The following is a 21665-nucleotide window of genomic DNA, read 5'->3' on the forward strand; positions in this document are numbered from 1 at the left end:
TTCCTGGGAAAACTCAAGTATTGAAATTTGGAACCATAAGAAATGTCAAAGGTAAGGTATTTCAGAGCTCTAGAAGCCTTCTCTGGGTTTTTTTTTTTTTTTTAAAGATTTTATTTTTTTCCTTTTTCTCCCCAAAGCCCCCTGGTACATAGTTGTATATTCTTCGTTGTGGGTCCTTCTAGTTGTGGCATGTGGGACGCTGCCTCAGCATGGTTTGATATGCCATGTCCGCACCCAGGATTCGAACCAACGAAACACTGGGCCGCCTGCAGCAGAGCACGCGAACTTAACCACTCAGCCACAGGGCCAGCCCCATTCTCTGGGTTTGAGACGTTTCTTTTGAAGAGTTTAGTAGACGATGCTAAATATTTTAGCTTCTCTAAGAAAATCAAAATACTGGGCCCCAAACTGCCTTATATATGTGCATCCTCTGGTGTAAGATACGTAGTGAGCCATTTTTACTCACAACACTTCTGACATCAAATGTGTGGGGGTTTTTCCTCACACTAAACAATTCTCTGATTCTCTGTGGACACCAGCTAGGTGTCCTCCAATTCAATTCAGTTCTGACACTAACTGGAAATAGCATCAGACTCCACAGGTGTAAGGTCTCAGTCCCGCAACACTGCCTCCACTTCAGATGCCAGTTTCAAGTAGTGGGTCCCCAGGTTACCTACACTTCTGTTCAACTTGACTATAAAGTCAGAGGTTCTCATGACTCCCCTTCACTATTTTCTTTTTTGAGGAAGATTAGCCCTGAGCTAACATCTGCTGCAATCCTCCTCTTTTTGCTGAGGAAGACTGGCCCTGAGCTAACACCCATGCCTATCGTCCTCTACATTATATGTGGGACTTCTACCACAGCATGGCTTGCCAAGCAGTGCATAGGTCCACACCCGGGATTTGAACCAGTGAACCCTGGGCCGCCAAAGCAGAATGTGCGAACTTAACCGCTGTGCCACTGGGCAGGACCCTCCCCTTCACTTTTAATAGTTCACTAAAATAACTCAGTGGACTCAGGAAAGTGCTTTACTTACTATTACCAGTTTATTATAAAGGATACAACTTAGGAACAGCCAAACGGAAGAGATGCATATGGCAAGGTATGGGAGACGATACACAGAGCTTCCATGCCCTCTCTGGGCACACCGTATTCTCAATACCTTGATGTGTTCACCAACCCAGCTCTCTGAACCCTGTTATTTGAGGGTTTTTATGGCGGTGTCATTATGTAGGCATGATTGACTAAATCCTAGGCCATTGGTGATTGAACTCAATCTCTAGCCCCTCTCTCTGCCCTGGAAGTTGATGGGTGGAGCTGAAAGTTCCAACTCTCTAATCACATAGTTTGGTCTTTCTGGTTACCAGCCCCCATCCTGAAGCTATCTCGGGAAGCCAGCCACTAGTCATCTCATTAGGATACAAAAGAAAGTCTTACCACTTTGGAGATTCCAAGGGTTTTAGGAACTATGTGCCAGGAATGGGGGACAAAGACCAAATATTTATTTTTTATTGTACTACACTTAGCTATCTCTATTTCTACCTTCCTTTAAAAAATTTGTTTTGAAAATTTTTTTGGAAATAATTTTAGACTCACAAGAAGTTGCAAAAAATAGTAAAGAGTTCCTGTGTACCATTATATAACCAAAGATTATATGTATGTTTATATATATTATAACTATAAAAGCCAGGAAATTAACATTGTTGTAGTACTTTCAACTAAAGTTTTTCCTTATTCAACTGAATTAAACCTTCTTTGGATTTCATCAGTTTTTGCATGCACTCTTTGGGGGAGAAAGGGTAATAGTTCTGTGAAATTTTATCAGATATATAGATTTATGTAACCACTACCAAAATCAAGATACAGAACTGTTCCATCATCCAAAGAAACTCCTTCCAGCTACTCTTTTATAGTTAAAACCTCCCTCAACCCTAACCCCTGGCAGTCACTGATAGATTATTTATCCCTATTATTTTGTAATTTTTGAGAATTTGTGTGAATTCCACCCTTTTTAATGTTTTATTATGAACATTTTCAAATTCATGGAAGTGGAGAATACAGTTGCAAAGAGTTCCTCGACCCAATTCCAATGTGTGTGTGTAGGCTTCCCCACACCGACAAGCAGTTCCAGATGCCAGCAGGGTGTTGGAGAATTCAACTCAATTCTGACAGTCTCCCCAGAGATAGAATCAGATTCCACAGGTAAAGAGCTCAGTTGTACAAGACTGCTCTCCACTTCGGATGCCAGCCACAAGCCCAGGTTGTTATCTGCCCTTCTGACTGACCTGCTGTAAACTGGAGGTTCCAACAACCCTCTCCAACTGAGGATGCCAGTCTCAAGTCCAGGTTGTTGCCTGTACTTCTGACTGACTGGCTATAAGTCAAAGGTTCCCACGACCCCCTCCTTGGGTTCAATTAATTTGCTAGAATAGCTCACAGAAGTCAAGAAAACCTATTTACTTACTAGATTACCAATTTATTACAAAGGATATTAAAGGATATGAATCAACAGCTAGATGAAAGGATACACAGGGTGAGGTCCCGAGCCAAGGAGTTTCTGTCCTTGTAGAGCTTGGGGCTTGGCACAGTGGCAGTGGAAGTGTTCTGGTTCCCCAAACTAGAAGCTCTCCAAAAAAGGGCCAATGAGCTGTCCTTTTAGGTTGTTATGGAGGCTTCATTACCTAGTCATGATTAAGTTACCGGCCATTGAGTGGGACTCAGAGGTGCAATCCTCTGATCACATGACTGGGTCACCTGGCAACCAGCCCTCAGCCTTGGAGGGATGGGAGTCAGAAAGTGAGCACAGAAGCTCCTATTGCTCTTACCACTCAGGAAATTCTGAGAGTTTTGGGAGCCATGAGCCAGGAACTGTGGATAAAGACCAAATATATCTGAGAAATGTATTTTGGTCATCTGAATGACCAAATATATATTTCTTATAAATCACAGTAATATAACAATGACCCCCATGTACCATCTCCCAGTTTCAGTAGCCGTTATATTTGCCGTACTGGTTTCCTATATCCTCCCTACTCGCTCTGTTTTCATGTTTTTAAACAAATCCAAGATATGTCACTTCTTCCTTAATTACATCTCAAGTATGCATCTCAACAACAACATAATTAAGAACATTTTCTTATACAATGCCAATATCATACCTGAGGAAAAAAATAATAATTCCTTTTTATCATCTAAAATCAGCATTAAATTTCCATCATTGTCTAAATTATTTGACACTTAAATCAGAATCTAAACATGGTTGTTTTAAGTCTCTTTTAGAAAAAGTGACTGTTTATTATTCAAACCAGGGAACATTTGAGATAGAAAGGGTGCAATAAATTCATTACCTGAGCACAACAGGTGTAAAATCAGAACTATGCTGGTGAAGCCAAGACATGGTAAACTAGTTTTAGGTCTCTTACTCTTGAACAGCTCTCCCCCATCCCATCCCTATCATCTCATAGTCTGGATTTGGCTGATTGCTTCCTCCTGATGTAGTCAACCTTACTTTTAAAAAAGTGTAACCTGCTATTCCACTGGCTTTCGTGTTTGATGCCCATTGCTTTTCCTTAGATACAGCAGAGCATTTTCACTTTATCTCATTTGACTTTCAAAATTCAGTGTGGATTTACTGCTCATGGCGTTAATGGAAAAGTGTAGCATATAATTCCCCTCTCACAAATCGTAATCGTAGTAATCATGCCTGTTGTGAGTCTTGGTTAAATCAAGTCAAATTGGGAATTGTGTCCCATCCTCACTATTGCTACATCATCTCCTGTCCCAGCTGGGCAAGTACTTATCCCTCCAGGGGAGTTCAGCTGTCTCTGGCAGGAGGACTGATGCCTGTTTATAACATACCCAGATTTTCTACCAAACCTACAATGCCTAACTGCGTTGGTGCTCCAGTTAAAACTGCTTGACTGGCCAGGCAATTAAGACAGCCAAGAGGGTCAGAAAGATAAGAAAATGAGAGCAATGAGAATACTTTTATTTATTTTTATTTTTAACTGAGCTAACTACTGCCAATCCTCCTCTTTTTGCTGAGGAAGACTGGCCCTGAGCTAACATCCATGCCCATCTTCCTCTACTTTATATGTGGGATGCCTACCACAGCATGGCTTTTTGCCAAGCGGTGCCATGTCCACACCCGGGATCTGAACCGGTGAACCCCAGGCTGCCAAGAAGCGGAACGTGCGAAATTAACCGCTGTGCCACCAGGCCAGCCCCGAGAGAATACTTTTAAAGAACAAAATGCCTAAAATTTAATTTTCTATATTTAGCTGATGTGCACATTTCCATTTTTGGACTCTTATCGCTGCTTAATAATGTATCCAAATCTAGATGTGCATAGAAGAGGAAAGTCTAAAAGGCCAATACACGGAAATGTTGACAGTGGTGGTGGGTGATGGGTACTAGGATTAAAGGTGATTTCTCTTTATACTTTTATGCATTTTGAACTCCAAAACTATAGTGTGTAATCAAACACACACACATACACACAGCAATTTCACAAAGCCTTGTTGCTAACTCAGCAATGAAAAGACAAATTTTATTTCTTATAGTCCCTCTAAATCCAGGTGTGTGTATTTCCAAGAAACCCTTTATTCTCATCTGCTAAATGCAATGTATTAACTTGTTTGTTTTGTCGGACTGTACTGATGCGTGATCTTCATTATTGTTCTACCTTAGGAAAAGGACAAAGCACAGGTGAAACTTGAGAATGAACAGGATAAGCTAAAGACACAGAAGACAAAAAGGGAAATTAAGACTGCTTTGCAAAAAGCCCTCCAAGAGAAGATAGAGAAAATTCAGCAGGGTTACAGAGAAGAGCAGGACTTGGACATGAAGCTTGTGCAAATGGCCCTTCAAGACTTACAGGAAGAGGCTGATAAAAAGAAGCAAAAAAGAGTAAGATATTTTTTCGGTGCCTGCTTTGTGCTGAAAGGAGATTCCTTGTTGAGCTCTCAGTCTTACAGAAGCCAGCATCTTGTAGAATGAACTATAATAGTGCTACTATAAGTGTGGTCCACAAACCCACAGCATCAACATCAGCTGGGATGGTGTTAGAAATAGAAATTCATAGGCTCCAAATCAGAATCTCCAAATCCAAATCTTGGCAAGGGCAAGAAATTTGTATTTTAACAAACTCCCCCAGGTGATTCTGATGCTCACTGAATTTTGAGAACTCCTGTTCTATAACATGGCCTTAGCACTGTGATGACAGTTTGGGATTGCAGGAAATGGAGTGATTAAGTATGCCTGGAGTTGGGGAAGACATCACTAAGAAAGTGGTATTTGGGCTGCACCTTGAAGGATATGTACAGTTTTGTCAGGCAAAGAGAGTAAGGTATTCCAATATTTATTTAGCTGTCTGTTCCTTTGAAATTTGTATTGAACTCTTAAGGGTGTTGTGCTTTTCCTATAAGTGCTATTTTTTTTCATAGACTTTATGTTTTAGGGCAGTTTTAGATTCACAGCAATATTGAGAGAAGATAAAGAAATTTCCTACATGCCTCCTGCCCTGACACATGCATAGCCTCCCCCTTTATCAACATTCCCTGCCATCAGAGTGGTACATTTGTTACAATTGATGAACCTACATCGATACCTCATTATCACCCAAAGTCCATAGTTTACATTACAGTTCACTCTTGGTCTTGTACATTCTATGGGTTTGAACAAATGTATAATGACATGTATCCACCAAGAGAGTATTATACAGAGTAATTTCAGTGCCCTAAAAATCCTCTGTGCTCCACATGTTCATCCCTCCCCTTACCCCCAATCCTTGGAAACTATTGATATTTTTCCTGTCTCCATAGTTTTGCCTTTTCCAGACTGTCATATAGTTGGAGTCATGTAGTAAGTAGGCTTTTCAGATTGGCTTCTTTCATTTTTCAAAATGCATGTTACATTTAAGTTTCCTCCATATCTTTTCATGGCTTAATAGTTCATTTCCTTTTAGCACTGAATAACATTCCATTGTGTGGACGTACCATAGTTTATTTATCCATTGCCTACTGAAGGACATCCTTGGTTGCCTCCAACTTTTAGTGATTATGAATAAAGTTGCTGTAGACCTCCGTGTGCAGGTTTTGTGTGAACATAAAAATCTGGGTAAATACCAAGGAGCTTGATTATTGGATCATACAGTAAGAGTATGTTTAGTTTTGTAAGAAACTGACAAACTATCTTCCAAAGTGGCTGTACTATTTTGCATTCCCACCAGCAATGAATGAGAGTTCCTATTGCTCCACGTCTTTGCCAGCATTTGGTGTTGTCAGTGTTCTGGACTTTGGCCATTCTAATAGGTGTGTAGTGGTATCTCATTATTATTTTAATTTGCATTTCCCTAATGACATATGGTGTGGAGCATAAGGGTTCTGAGCCCAATTCCAATGTATGGAGGGGGGTTTTCCCCCTATACCACCAAGCAATGCTCAGGACACCAGCTGAGTGTCCTACAATTCAACTTAATTCTATCGCTATTTACCTGGAGATAGCATCAGATTCCAAAGGGAAAGGGTTCAGTCCCACAAGACCTCCCTCCACTTCAGATGCCGGTCACAAGCCCAAGTTGTTACCTGGGCTTCTGACTGAAGGGCTACAAATTGGAGTTTCCAACAACCTTCTCCAACTCAGGATACTAATGACAAGTCAGTTTGTTACCTGTACTTCTGACCGACTGGCTATAAATCACAGGTTTCCATGACCCCCTCCTTGGGTTCAATTAATTTGCTAGAGTACCTCAAAGAACTCAGGAAACTCATTTACTCACTACATTGCCAGTTGATTACAAATGATGTTAAAGGATATGAATTAACAGCCAGATGAAGAGATACAGAGCATGAGGTCCTGAGCAGAGGATCTTCTGTCTTCATGAAGTTTGGGGCCTGGCACAGTGGCACATGGAAGTGTTCTGGTTCCCCAACCTGAAAGCTCTCTGAACCCTCTCCTTTTGGATTTTTATGGAGGCTTCATTACATGGGCACGAGTGATTAAATCATTGGTCATGGGTGATTGATTCAACTTCCAGCTCCTCTCCCTACCCTAGAGGTCAGAGAGGTGGGACTGAAACTTCCAACCCTCTAATCACATAGTTGATTCTCCTGACAACCAGCCTCCAACCTTAACTGGGTTGTTTCTTTTCTTATTGTTGTCTTTTAAGAGTTCTTTGTATGTTTTAGATAACAGTCCTTTATCAGATATAGCTTTTGAAAATATTTTCTCCTAATCTGTGGCTTGTCTTATTCTCTTGACAGAGTCTTTCAAAGAGTAAAGATTTTTTATTTTAATGAAGTCTGGCTTATCAATTTTCTTTCACGAATTGTGCCTTTTGTGTTGTATCTAAAAAGTTATCGCCAAATCCAAGGTCTTCTAGATTTTCTCCTATGTTATCTTCTAGGTCTTTTATAATTTTGTGTTTTACATTTAGGTCTGTGATCCATTTTGAGTTAATTTTCGTAAAGAGTCTAAAGTCTGTGTCTAGATTTTTTTTTTTTTTGCATGTGGATGTCCAGTTGTTCCAGCACCATTTGCTGAAGAGACTCTTAGTTTTATTGTGTTGCTTTGTTCCCTTGTCAAAGATCAGTTGACTATATTTATATGGATCTATTTCTGGGCTCTCTATTCTTTTCAGTTGATCTATTTGTCTATTCTTTCACCAATGTCATACAGTCTTGATTACTGGAGCTTTATAGTAAGACTTGAAGTTGGATAGTGTCAGTCCTCTGACTTTGTTCTTGTCTTTCAATATTGAGTTGGCTATTCTCGGTCTTTTGCCTCTCCGTATAAACTTTAGAATCAGTTTGTCAATAACCACAAAATAACTTGCTGGGACTTTGATTGAGATTACATTGAATCTAAAGATCAAGATGGGGAGAACTGACATCTTGACAGTATTGAGTCTTCCTATTCATTAACATGGAATATCTCTCTATTTATGTAGTTCTTTGACTTTTTTAATCAGAATTTTGTATTTTTCCTCATATAGATCTTGTACATATTTTGTTAGATTTATACCTATGTATTTCATTTTTTGGGGTGCTAATGTAAATGGTATTGTGTTTTTAATGTCGAATTCCACTTGTTCATTGCTGGTATTTAGGAAAGCAATTAACTTTTGTTTATTAACCTTGTATCCTGTAACCTTGCCTATACTTATTAATTCAAGCAGATTTCATTGGTTCTTTGAGATTTTCTACATAGGCCATCATGTTATCTGTGAACAAAGACAGTTTTATTTTTCTTCCCAATCAATATACTTTTTATTTCCTTTTCTTGTCTTATTGCATTAGGTAGGACTTGTAGTACAATGTTAAAAATGAGTGCTGAAAGAGGACTTCCTTGCTTTGTTCCTGAGTTTAGTGGGAAAGTGGCTAGTTTCTCACCATTAAGTGTGATATTAGTTGTAGGTTTTTGTAGATGTTTTTATCAAGTTGAGGAAGTTCCTCTCTATTCCTGGTTTACTGAGAGTTTTTAACATGAATTTATGTTGGATTTTATCAAATTTTTTTTGTATCTATTGATGTGATCATATGATTTTTCTTCTTTAGTCTGTTGATGTGATGGATTATATTAAGTGATTTTTAAATGTTGAACCAGCCTTGTATACCTGGAATAAATCCTACTGGGTTGTGGTGTATACATTGTTGGATTTGATTTACTAATACTTTGTTGAGGATTTTTACATCTATGTTCATGAGAGATACTAACGTATAGTTCTATTTTCTTGTAATGTCTTTGGTTTTTGTATTAGGATAGTTCTGGCTTCATATAATGAGTTAAGAAGTATTCCTTCTGTTTCTGTCTTGTTAAAGAGATTGTAGAGAATTGGCATAATTTCTTAAATGTTCAGTAGAATTCGCCAGTGAACTCATCTAGGCCTGGTGATTTCTGTTTCAGAAGATTATTAATTATTAATTCAGTTTTTAAAGTAATAGACATATGCCTATTCAGATTGTCGCTTTCTTGTGTGAATGTTGGCAGATTGTTTCTTTCAAAGAATTGGTCCATTTTCTCTAGGTTATCAAATTTGTGGGCACAGAGTAGTTCATAGTGTTTCTTTCTTATCCTTTTAATGTCTGTAGGGTCTATAGTGGTGTCTTCTCCTTCTATATCTTTCGTGCTGGTGCCTTTGGGTTTGGACTCTCCCTCGTCATTGGAAGCTTTGATTATGGTATTTCCCTTTTCCCACATGGAAGGCTAGAGAGGGCCCAGAGTTGGATATTTCCCTTCTCCTGGGTCAGTTAGGTTCTGATAGAAGCCCAGCATGTTAGACTCTGGTTAAATCGTGTCTCCTAAGGGCAAACCTTGTTAAGAAGAATAGAATGCTCTGGTGTATTTCAAAATGGTTCCTTTCCCCCTCCCTCAGCCGGAAGCATTGGGGGATTTTTCTCTGATATTCACTGTGAGAACCTGGTAAAAACTCAGGAAGTAAAACTTGCAAAAGTGTGGGGGCTCCCATGACTGGGTCCTCTTAGACTTTTTAACTCTTAGAGTCTGGGTCCCCTTAAACTCGCTGAGCCTCTAGCAAGTCATCTATTACAGATGAGGTCGTTCTATCCCAGCACTGCTTCCTATGGAAGTTTCTGCTCATGGGTTTCAGCTACGGTGAGTTGTGATTCTCTGTATTCACCTGTATGTCTCTCCAATTTAGGGGGCAGTGGTTTGCCCTGTGCCCTCACTTCTCTTCTGGATCTAAGATTAGCTGTGGGCTTTTCAGTTTGTTGAGCTTTTTACTTAGGATAGAGTGGCAACTTCTAAGCTCCTTACATACCAGACTGGAAACCAGAAGTCTGCTACTGTGTTCTTTAATTAAACTTTTATTTTGAGATAATTGTAGATTCACATGCAGTTGTAAGAAATAATACAGAGAGATCCCATGTACCTTTTACTCAGTTTCTCTCAATGATAACATCTTGCAAAACTCTAGTGCAATGTCACAGCCAGGATATTGACATTGACACAGTCAAGATACAGAACATTTCCATCACCACTAGGATCCTTCACATTTCCCTTTTATAGCCACACCAACTTCCCTCTTGTGCCCACCCTTGGCAACCACTAGCCTATTCTCCATTTCTATAATTTTGTCATTTCAAAATGTTATATAAATGGAACCATATAGTATATAACCTTTTGGGATTGACATTTTTCATTCAGCATAACTCTCTGGAGATATATCCAGATTGTTGTATGCGTCAGTAGTTCTTTTTATTGTTTATTGCACCACAGTCTGTTTTTACTATTTACCTCTTAGAGGTCATCTGGGTTGTTTTCAGTTTAATGGCTGTTATAAGTAAAGCTGCTATAATCATTCGTGTATAGGTTTTTGTGTGAACACAAATTTTTGTTTCTCTGGGAAAAATGCCCAGAAGGGCAATTGTTAGGTCATTGTTTAGTTTTTCTTCAAGAAACTGCCAAACTGTTTTTCAGAGTAGCTATTACTATTCCACCAAAAATGTTCATTCCCACCAAGAAAGTATGAGTGATCCAGTTTCTCCACATCCTCACCAGCGTTTGGTGGTGTCACTATTTTTTGCTTTAGCCATTCTGATAGCTGCGTAGTGATATCTCATTGTGTTTTTAGTTTGCATTTCTATAACAACTAATGATGTTGACCAACTTTTCATGTGCTTATTTGCCGTCTGTATAGTCTCTTCAGTGAAATGTTTCCTCATGTCTTTTGCCCATTTTCTAGTTGGGTTGTTTGATTTTCTTTCTTTTTTTGTTACTGAGTTTTTCTCGGTTGGATTGCTTTTGTTTATTTTTTAACAGCTTCATTAAGGTAGAATTCATATAACATACAATTTATCCATTTAAAATGTACTTTCAGTGGCTTTTAGTATATTCACAGATATGGGCAATCATCACCACAGTCAATTTTAGAACTTTTTCATGATCTTGCTTATCCCTCTTTCCCACTGCCAACCCCTAGTCCTAAGCAACTACTAATATACTTTCTGTCTCTATGGATTCCCTATTCTAGACGTTCCTATGAATGGAATCATATATTATGTGACCTTTTGACTGGTTTCTTTCACTTAGCATAATGTTTCAAGGCTTATCCATGAATACTTCATTCCTTTGTATGACTGAATATGTTCCATTGTATGGATATACCATATTTTGTTTATCCATTTGTCAGTTGATGGACATTTGAGTTGTTTCCACTTTTGGGCTATTATGGATAATGCTACTCTGAACATTCATGTTTAAATTTTTGTTTGGCCATATGTTTTTGTTTCTCTTGAGCAAGTACCTAGGACTGGAATTATTGAGTACCAGGGTAACTCTATGTTTAAGCTTTTGAGTATTTGCCAAATTGTTTTCCAAAGTGGCTTCACCATTTTACATTCCCACTAGCAGTGTGTGAGGGGTCTGATTTCTCCACATGCTTGTTAACACTTGCTATTATTTGTCTTTTTTATTTTAACCATCCTAGTGTGTCTGAAGTGATATGTCATTGTGGTTTTGATTTGCATTTCCCTAATGGCTAATGATGTTGAGCCTCTTCTTTTCCTTTGCTTGTTTGGCCATTTATATATCTTCCTTGGAGAAATCTATTAGCAGTCTATTCAAGTCATTTGCCCAATTTTTGATTGGGTTGTCTTTTTATTATTGAGTTGTCAGAGTTCTTAATGTGCTAGATACAAATCTCTTATCATAAGTGATTTGTAAGTAGTTTTCTCATTCTATGGCTTGTCTTTTTACTTTCTTGATGGTGTCCCTTGAAGCACAAAAGTATTTAATTTTGACAATGTCCAATTTACCTATATTTTCTTTTGTTGCTTGTGCTTTTGATATCATATCTAAAAAACCGTTCCTACTCCAAAGTCAGGAAGATGTAGTCCTATGTTTTCTTCTTCGAGTTTTATAATTTTAGCTCTTAATTTTAGGCCTTTTGATCCATTTTGAGTTACATTTTGTATATGGTGTGATGTAGAGGTCAAGCTTCATTCTTTTGCACGTGGATATCTGGTTGTCCTAGCACCATTTGTTGAAGAGACTGTTCTCCCCTATTGAATTGTCTTGGGACCCTTGTCAAAAATCAATGACAGTACATGTGTGGGTTTATTTCTGGACTCTGAATTCTATTCTGTTAACCTATAGCTCTCTCTTTAGGCCAGTATCACATATCTATATGTCTCGATCACTGTAACTTTGTAGTAAGTTTGAAATCAGGAAATGTGAATCCTCCAACATTGTTCTTATTTTTCAGATTGTTTTGATTGCTCTGGCTCCCTTGTATTTCCATATGAATTTGGGATCAGCTTGTTGATTTTTGCAAAGAAGGCAATTGGGATTTTGATAGAGATTGTTTTGAATCTGTAGACCAATTTGGGGACAATTGCTATTTTAATAATATTGTCTTCTGATCTGTGAACATAGAATGTCTTTCCATTTATTTTGGTTTTCTTTAATTTCTTTCAAAAATGTTTCTTAGTTTTCAGAGTGTACGTTTTTTGGGGTATTTTTTTTGGTGAGGAAGATTAGCCCTGAGTCTGTGCCAATCTTCCTCTGTTTTTTACGTGGGATGCCCCCACAGCATGGCTGATGAGTGGAGTAGGTCTGTGCCCAAGATCCGAACCCGTGAATCTGGGCTGCCGAAGTGGAATGCACAGAACTTTAACCACTTGGCCATGGGGCTGGCCTGCCAGAGTATAAGTTTTGCACTTCTTTTGTTAATTTTTTTGGTAAGTAAGTATGAAACTATGTATATAAGCCTTTCTGAGGGTGCAGCTACACCCTCAGACCTTTCTAGTCCTACCTCAGATCTATGATATTCTCGAAAGAGATCAGATCAGAGATTGGATGAACCAGCACAAATATAATACTATGAAAGACAGAGAAGCCAATTGAAAATGCCTGCATTATAAAGCCCAGTTCCCACCCTTTGCTGCACATTAAAATCACCTGGGGAACTTAAAGGCTGCCCACTAGATAGGAATCTCTGGGGGTGAGACTCAGCCCTTAATGGTTTTTAAAGCTCCCCAGGTGATTTCAAAGTGTAGCTAAGATTGAGAATTGCTATTATAAAGTATGAGGTGATTCATCTTTCAGTCAGAGACAGTGCTATAATAATAGTATTGACTTACTTTGTTTATCAGGTTAAGATTTCATCCATCCAGATGAAAATAAATGAAAATAAAGCCGTATAGTTGAAAATTATTTGAGAATCGCGTCGACAAACACTTTGGGAAAGTGTTTGAGTTAACTTATTAAAAAATGTATTATAAAACATTTCAAACAGATACAGAGAATAAAAAAAGTGAACCCGCCTGTGTCCATCACTTAGTTTCAACAAACATCAACTAATGGCCATTCCTGTTTCATCTACCCCCACGCATTCCCCACCACCACCCCTGAATATGTTAAAGTAAACTCTGGACATAATATTTTATTTGTGAATGTTTCAGTATGTAGCTCTAAAAGATTGGGATTGTAGCTCTAAAAGATTGTCTTTAAACTTATCTTCAATATCATTATCACACCTAAACATTTTAACGTGGGGTAATTTTTATGTTATGAAGGAAGAGATGGTAAGAGAACAGAAGATATATCGTCAATATCTGGCACAGCGGCGTGAGGAAGACAAAGCTCAGGAGAAAGAATTGAACAGAATATTGGAGGAAGAGGAGAAGAAGAAGTTGGCTGAGAAGGACAAGGAGCTAAGACTTGAAAAGGAGGCAAGGAAACAACTTGTGAATGAGGTCATGTGTACAAGAAAGCTTCAAGTTCAAGAAAAGTGTAAGGAAGTGAATCTTAATTATATTATAGTTGGGCCTTAATTTAAGTAGCAACCAAAATATTTATTAAGTAGGTATTATGTGTGAAATACTATGGAGGATGTTAAAAGGATTAAGGTACGATCTCTGTTTTGCAGAACTTATCTAATTGAATACATAAAGTATAAACACATGAAGAGTTTTATATCCCAGCAGATTCTGAGCAGTCATGGGGGAGATGTTCTCAAGGTTAAAGGAACAGTATGTCCTGAATGCTCTTGTGCCTTAGTGATTATAGAGGAGAATGAGAAGGTAGGGCTCAGACACACACCTCCTCCTCCTCCCTTTTAGCTGTCCCTCTTTTTTTTCTGCAGGTATCTCCACACCTCCATACCTCCATACCTTTGCTTGGGTAGTTTTCTCTCCCCTGTGATGCTTTTGATCTTGAGTCATCCCGCACATCCTTCAAGACCAGCTCAAATGTCTCATTCCTTGTGAGGTTCTCTGTGTCCCCCTATTCATAATAAATCCTCTTTCGGGGGCTCTCACTGTGGCTTGCTCACATTTCTGTCTTAGCACACCATTGTGTTCTCTCAGCTTCCAACAGTGCTTGGTCACAAAAGGAAATATTTGTTGAGAGGATGTCCTGCCGTCTCCAGATTTTCACCGTTCCATGTTTAGCCCAGTGAACTGGGGAGACAATAGATGGACAGATTTACTATTAGGGAACCATTAGATTTCACACTAATTCTCTTTACAAGAGAAAGCTCATCTTGGTTCCTTTGATTAATTCTCTACTCTAGGAATGATAACAGCAGTTGAAAATTATTAAGCTAGTATTATAGTTTTAAGAAAATGAGAAGAAAGCTTATAAGCTAAAAAGATTTCTGTATGCATCCATGATAAATGTTTTAGAATATATTAAGAAAACATGGAAAATTTAAGGGGCTGGCCCCGTGGCCGAGTGGTTAAGTTTGCACGCTCTGCTGCAGGTGGCCCAGTGTTTCGTTGGTTCGAATCCTGGGCACGGACATGGCACTGCTCACCAAACCACGCTGAGGCAGCGTCCCACATGCCACAACTAGAAGGACCCACAACGAAGAATATACAACTATGTACCGGGGGACTTCGGGGAGACAAAGGAAAAAAATAAAATCTTTATTAAAAAAAAAAAACATGGAAAATTTAAGTATTTGGAACCATTTATAAACAAGGAAATAAAGTCAACCATAATTCCACCACCCAGCAATAGCTACTATTCACAACTTCATGTATTTCCTGCCAGTATTTTTACTATGTATATAATTTCCCCCCACAAATTAGGATCATGTTGTATATATTGTTTTTCAGCCTGCATTTTCCACTTGTCATAAACATTTTTCCAGGTCAATTATAGGATTTGTAATGCTGCCTAGAAATCCATTATAAAAATGGACCATAATTTACTTTACCTAAACACAAGTAATGGACCTTCAGATCGTTTTGAATCCTTTTACTACTATTTTAGCACTGCAGGTTACTATCTGTCTACATAATTTTTTTGGCTTATATACGATTGTTTAAGATAAATTCCTATAAATGGATTTTTGGACCAAAGATATATACATTTTGGTTATATTTATTCTTTTGTGAACTCTGTTTTCTTTATAATTTTTTTCTACTGGGATGCTTAAGTTTTTCTTATCTAACTTATAAGATCTTTAAATACTGTTTTTCCAATATTTATTTTGTAGTAAATAAACTCTTATTAACATAAATAGCAATAGAAAGAACTGTTTGTCCTCAAGAAGAGAAAGGTAAGAAGTGTTCTAACAGTGGCAATCTGGTATGAAAAGGACTGACCACGGATTTTCAGTGAAAAATGATTAAGAGAAAATCTGTATAGATTGCAGCGCTTATCAACCTAAACCCTATTCTTCCCTCAATGGAGATGACTACTACCTTATTGATCTAAGATCCAGCCCAGTGATTCTAAGCTCTGCCTCTCTAAAGACAACATAGCATTGATGCCCAGAAAGATGTCAGCAAGTCTTGTCTGAAAAAAGTCATTTAGCAAAAATTACTTTTGTGTTTCATAGTGCAACGCAAAGCAAAAGAACAGGAGGAACGTGCTATGGAACAGGAACGCATAAATGAAGGTCTTAAAGAGCTTAACCGTGAAGAGAAGGAGAATTTTGCAAGGTATGATTTTTTTCTTTATTATTATTTACTACCTAAAAAACTATGGAGATTTTTACATAGAGAGGGGACGATGTGCCATAGTTCACATATTATCGATGTTATTTTACATCAGTATTACATTTGTCCTAAAAGCTCAAGTCAGTTTACAAAATTTTGTATAAAAGTAAGCACCAACCATCTTGGTAAAATCAAATTCTGTTGCCATTGTGTGCTTTCTGATTATACATATTAGGTATTGAATTAGATGTACATCCTAAAAAATAAAATAAATTAGAAACAATTTTTATGAAATAGGCACCAACCTTAGATCCTAATGAAATAAGATTTTTTCCCCCGTGAAATAAATTCTGAAATACAGTGTGACCTAATTAGTTAAGATTAGCAGAAATGGCTTATGGGGATATGATTCCATGCAAATGTCCCCAGGAGGAGTTGTGTAGCTTCACTGGGCTGGAAAACTGAAATGCTCTGGGTGCTTTGGGAAATTCCACTGCCCTCCTCTGACAGGTGTCCCTCTGATCACCACAGTCAGGCTCAAGTGGAGGAAACAGGCAGGCCCCTCCTTGTGGCCTTTCTCAGACTATAGTAATCCTTTTCCCCTGATGGCCATGGCACCCAATTCAGGAAACCAGTGTGGTGGAGGAAGAGGACCCATCTCCTCTGATTGCTAGTCACCCTCCCTGTCCCTGGGGCCTGTCCCCTGACTCACCCACACTTGGTGCATAGAGATAAGCTCTTTTCTTACTAGAAAGAGTATGGTTTATGTACCTGGGGCTATTGTCAGTTAGGTGCATTAACAATGTCTAGCCTATGCTACTGACTTCCTGCTACTGCTTCTCTGGAGGTGTTTCCTTTCTGTTTTTGAATAGTCTGTTATTGGAGAGGTGAGGGAACTTAATGGATAGTAACTGTCTTCCCTGCCCAACTTCTGAATCAACTGAGAGAGAAAAAAAAAAAAGTGTGGGCCGAAGGTATTACAGGTACCTATTGGTGCATAACAAAACACCCCAAAATTTGTGGTTTAAAGTGAGTTTTGATTGTCTTTCACGAGTCTGTGGTTGACAAGGCTCAGCTGGTTGGTTCTTGCTTGGGATCTTTCACGTGGTTCGAGTCGGATGTTGGCTGGGGCTACATTCATCTGAAGGCTCAACTGGAGTGGACACCTAAGAGACCTACTCATATAGCTGTCAGTGTGTGCTGACTGTAGTTGGGAACCCATTCTGGTGTTATCAGCCTGAACATCTACATGTGGCCTCTCCATGTGGCTTGGGCTTCTCACAGTGCAGTGGCTGGTTCTGAGATGGAGCTTCAATAGCAAGCCATTTCAAGAGATAGGAGGATGAAATTTCCAGGCCAGTTAAGGGCTACACCTGTGACTAGCATGGCATCACTTCTGTCATATTCTTTTGCTGGTAAAAAGGGCCCATCCAGATCCAAGGAGATGGAGAAATAAGCTCCACCTCTTGATAAGGGGAGTAGAGGTTCACATTGCAGAAGAGTGTGTGGGAGAGGAGATATTACTGTGGTCATCTTTGGAGAATAGAATCTGCCACAGAGGTACATGCATTCTATAATCTTTATTTCTGATAAAAGCTGATATTAAAATGTAGCTTACTGATTGTAAAATGGTGCAACTGCTATGGAAAACAGTATGAAGTTTCCTCAAAAAGTTAAAAATAGAATGACTATATGATCCAGCAATCCCACTTGTGAGGATATATTGAAAATAATTGAAGGCAGGGCCTTGAAGAGATATTTGCACAGCTGAATTCATAGCAGCACTATTCACAATAGCCAAGAGGTAGAAATAACCCAAATGTCCGTTAACAGATGCATGGATAAACAGAATGTGGTATACATATAAAATGGACCATCAGCCTTAAAAAGGAAGGAAATCCTGTCAGATGTTACAGCATGGATGAACCTTGAGGACATTATGCTAAGAGAAATAAGCCAGTCACAAAAAAACAAATACTGTATGATTTCACTTACCTGAGGTACCTGGAGTAGTCAAATTCATAGAGACAACAAATGGAATGGTGATGACTAAGGCGTAGGGGGAGGGGGCAATGGGGAGTTCCTTATGGGTACAGAGTTTCTGGAGAAAGATGAAAAAGTCCTGGAGATCTGTTTCACAGCAATGTACTTAACACTACTAAACTGTTTACTTAAAAATTGTTAAGATGGCAGATTTTATATTATGTTTTTTTTACCACAATAAAAAAAAGTCACACTATAAATTTTAAAATGTGTCTTATATTTGGAGGAAATTGTCTAGTTAATACTGAATAGAATGAAGCAAACTAGCCCACCCAGCCACCAGCAATGTCACACCACTGCAGGCCTCCCCTGCAGGGCCATGGCCCTCTGACAGAGAGCAGAGGGGAAAACAGGCAGACTAGCCTGTTCCCAATAGGTAAGTCCCCTCTTCCTTAGAGAGGAGCGAGAGAGGGAGTGGAGAGAGGCAAGGACTCTCTCCACAAAGTAATCAATGTTTTGAGTGTGGAAGAAGAATTCCCTCCCTAAAATCAATATTTGTTCTACGATTATCTTAATTCTTATTATGTAATAAACACATTATTGGATTTTTTTATCTATTTCTTCTTCACTCACTCTGCTTTTAATGGGAATTTTAATTTGACCTCACAAGTTACATTTTAATTTTAATGCCCTAAGTAAATCCAAATGCTTACTTTTATAATTGGATACTTTGTCATTTCTAACACTTTAGACGCTCCAGTTTAGTCCAGGAGTACAGGAGGCAACTTCAGATGCAGATGTCCTACCAGCAGCAGGCCCGGGAAGCAGAGAGGGAAGAGGAACGCCGAGAGTTTGAAGCAGGGGTGGCAGCAAACAAGCTTTGCCAGGACAAGATCCAGGAGGTCCTGTCCGTCCACCACGTGCTGCCCCGAAACATTCATCCCATGCGGAGGGGGTACCCGAATAAGCTGCCGCCATAGTTTCATGAGCATCAATATTGATTTTCTCAGTCTTTTAATATTTTTAACTACAGTATGCTTGTATGTTCCTTTTAACCCGTGGATAACTTTTTTCCTCAGAGTTTGCATAATTATACATAATTTTCTTCCTTCAAATTAAACTTTGTTCCTTTTTTAGATTTTATAGACATAGGAATCTGAATGATGTACTTCATATCACACAGTTATTTTCCTGACTTACCCCATGCCTCCCTTTCTTGTTCATTTATTAAGAGCTACACTTTCTTCCATCTGTCTACCAATATGCCTATTCCCTGTTGCCTCCTTTCTCTTCTCCCTCATATACGTAATTCACAATATTAGCAGGGCATTTTTGCAGGCAGAGCTGGGACTGGCAGCCATTTTCATTAACCCACTTATTCAGTCATTAAAAAAATATTTACTGAATGCCGCCCCTGTACTAGACACTATTCTGGATACTGAGACTTCAGCAAGAACAAAACAAACCTCTTGCTTTCATGGAGCTTACATCCTAGTGGAGGAAACTAGGAGATGAATGTTAACTGCCATAAAACTGGAAATGGCAGGAGTGCTATTTTATTTTATATGTGGTGGTCAAAAAAGATCTCTTTGAGCAGCTGGTATTTAAATGAACCAGCCATATGGTTATCTGGGGGGAACATCCCAGGCAGAGAAGAGAGCCAGTACAAGAGCCCTGGGGCAGAAGTCTGCTTAGCGTGTCTGCTGGAGTAGAGTGAGGAGAGACTGGTAGAAGATTAATCAGAAAGGTAGTGGGGGCCTGATGATGTCAGTCCTTGGGAACATGGTAAAGACTGGCTTTTATGTGGCTATAGGAAGCTGTTATAGGGTTTTGAGCAGAGGAGCAACATGATATGATGTAAGAGGGTTGCTGGCTGCTAGGGTGAGAATAGACTTCAGGGAGACTGAAACAGGGGTTCAATTAAGAAGCAAACACAGTAACCCAGGTGAGAGGTGACAGTAGTGTGGTAGCCAGTCTCCAAGATGGCTTCTTGTTTTGTGAAGTGTCTATTCAAATATTTTTTCCCCATTTTCTAATTGGGTTGTTTGTCTTCTGATAGTACTAAGTTGTAAGACTTCTTTATACATTCTGGAAGCAAGTTCTTTATCAGTTATATGATTGGCAAATATTTTCTCCTAGTCTGAGGCTTGTTTTTTTGTTTTCTTAACATCTTTTGAAGAGCAAAAGTTTTAAATTTTGACAAAGTCTAAATTATTTTTTTCTTTTATGGATCATGCTTTTGGTGATGTATTTGAGAAATCTTTGCCTAACCCAAGGTCACAAAGATACAGCAGATTGGAGCTTTCAGCCCCACCCAGAAAAGGGAGAAGCTCCAGAAAGGGGAGAGGCTAGAGGCTGAGCTGTATAGAAATGCTTGAATAACGATGGTCGATGGAGAGCTCCAGTTGGTGAACACGTGGAGGAGCTGGGAGGGTGGCACATCTGGAGAGGGCGGCACATCTGGAGAGGGCATGGAAGCTCTGCCTCCCCCGTACCTTGCCCTATGCGTCTCTTCCATTTGGCTGTCCCTGAGTTGTATCCTTTATAATAAACCAGTAAATGTAGGTAAAGAGTGTTCTTGAGTTCTAGCAAATTATTGAAATTGAGGAGGAGGTCATAGGAACTCCCGATTTATAGCCAGTTGGTTAGAAGTACAGGTAGCCCAGGATTTTGACTGGCCTCTGAAGTGAGGGACAGTCTTGTGGGACTGAGCCTTTAATCTGTAGGGTCTGCACTGACTCTGAGTAGTTAGTGTCAGAAGGGAACTGAATTGTTGAACGTTGGTGTCTGAAGAATCACAGATTGGTTTTTGGTGTTGGAAAACACCCCAGTTAGTAAGTGGTGATGCTGGCATTTGAACCCAGCCTGGATTATAGAATCTATGCTTTTGTCTCTCTGCTTTACTGCCTCCCCACAATAGGTAGTACAGGTAAAATCAATGAATTAGAGACTTTTAGAGCTTAAAAACCCATCACAAATATTTTAGGTTTCTTTAATTTGCAAATAAACAGAAGCCCAAACAAATCTCCATCTCTTGGTTCAGCACTTTTTCTATCACATAACATCATTTCTTCGTAAAATCCAATTTGTTATCAAAGCACTCTTAATCAACCAATATGCCCTTTAAGGCTTGTTGTTTGACAACATATAGCAGGAGGCTATTTTCATTCCATTTCCATCACTTTGTGGTCTCTATCCAAACCTTTGTTTTTGCTAACATAGCATTTTGTCGCAAATCCATCAAGCACATCCATAAATCACACATGGGCATGAATACTTTTTCTTCTGTAAACCATCCTTCTGATATTTCAATTACCTTACATAAACTGGGCAAACAGCCTCTCAGAATATAGATGAGGATTTCATCTGATAAAAAAAATACATTCCTATGTAGAGAAGCCTCTGAGATAACTGGAAAAGGGTATTTTATCACACTTAGTGCAGGTCACAATAAAAAGATGTGATTCTGTTTGTCTCCTGTGAAGCTGTTGGCTGGACGAGGGCTCTGAGAGCCAACATGCCTCCGATGTCAATTCTTTTCTATAAAGTTCTAAGACGTGTGTTTTGGATAGAGGCTGAGGGTTATTAGCTTAGTGCTACCAAGCATTGTGATGTGGGACTTTTATTTGAAATGACTGGGTAGATACGGTTTTGGGGAAATTGACATAACATGACAGTTTCATGCTAGATTCTTGCCCCATGTACCATTAATCAGCTGTGTGATCTCCGGCAGGACTTCCTGGAATTCACTTTTCTTGTCTAAAAACTGAGGT

The 21665-nt window shown here is 39.0% G+C and overlaps 1 protein-coding gene across 1 annotated transcript in view; it reads left to right on the forward strand.

Annotated features, from left to right (window-relative positions):
* CFAP53 (cilia and flagella associated protein 53) overlaps positions 1-21357 on the forward strand; it is a 40150-nt gene extending 18793 nt beyond the window's left edge. Inside the window, exons 5-8 of the mRNA XM_014846589.3 lie at positions 4691-4909; positions 13537-13753; positions 15810-15912; positions 18644-21357. Coding sequence (XP_014702075.1) covers positions 4691-4909; positions 13537-13753; positions 15810-15912; positions 18644-18872 — 768 coding nt within the window. The 3' untranslated portion in view covers positions 18873-21357. The remainder of the gene's footprint in view (positions 1-4690; positions 4910-13536; positions 13754-15809; positions 15913-18643) is intronic.
* The last annotated feature ends 308 nt before the right edge of the window (positions 21358-21665 follow it).

The sequence above is a fragment of the Equus asinus genome, chromosome 7, assembly GCF_041296235.1.
Source record: "Equus asinus isolate D_3611 breed Donkey chromosome 7, EquAss-T2T_v2, whole genome shotgun sequence".
NCBI classification, from domain to species: Eukaryota; Metazoa; Chordata; class Mammalia; order Perissodactyla; family Equidae; genus Equus; species Equus asinus.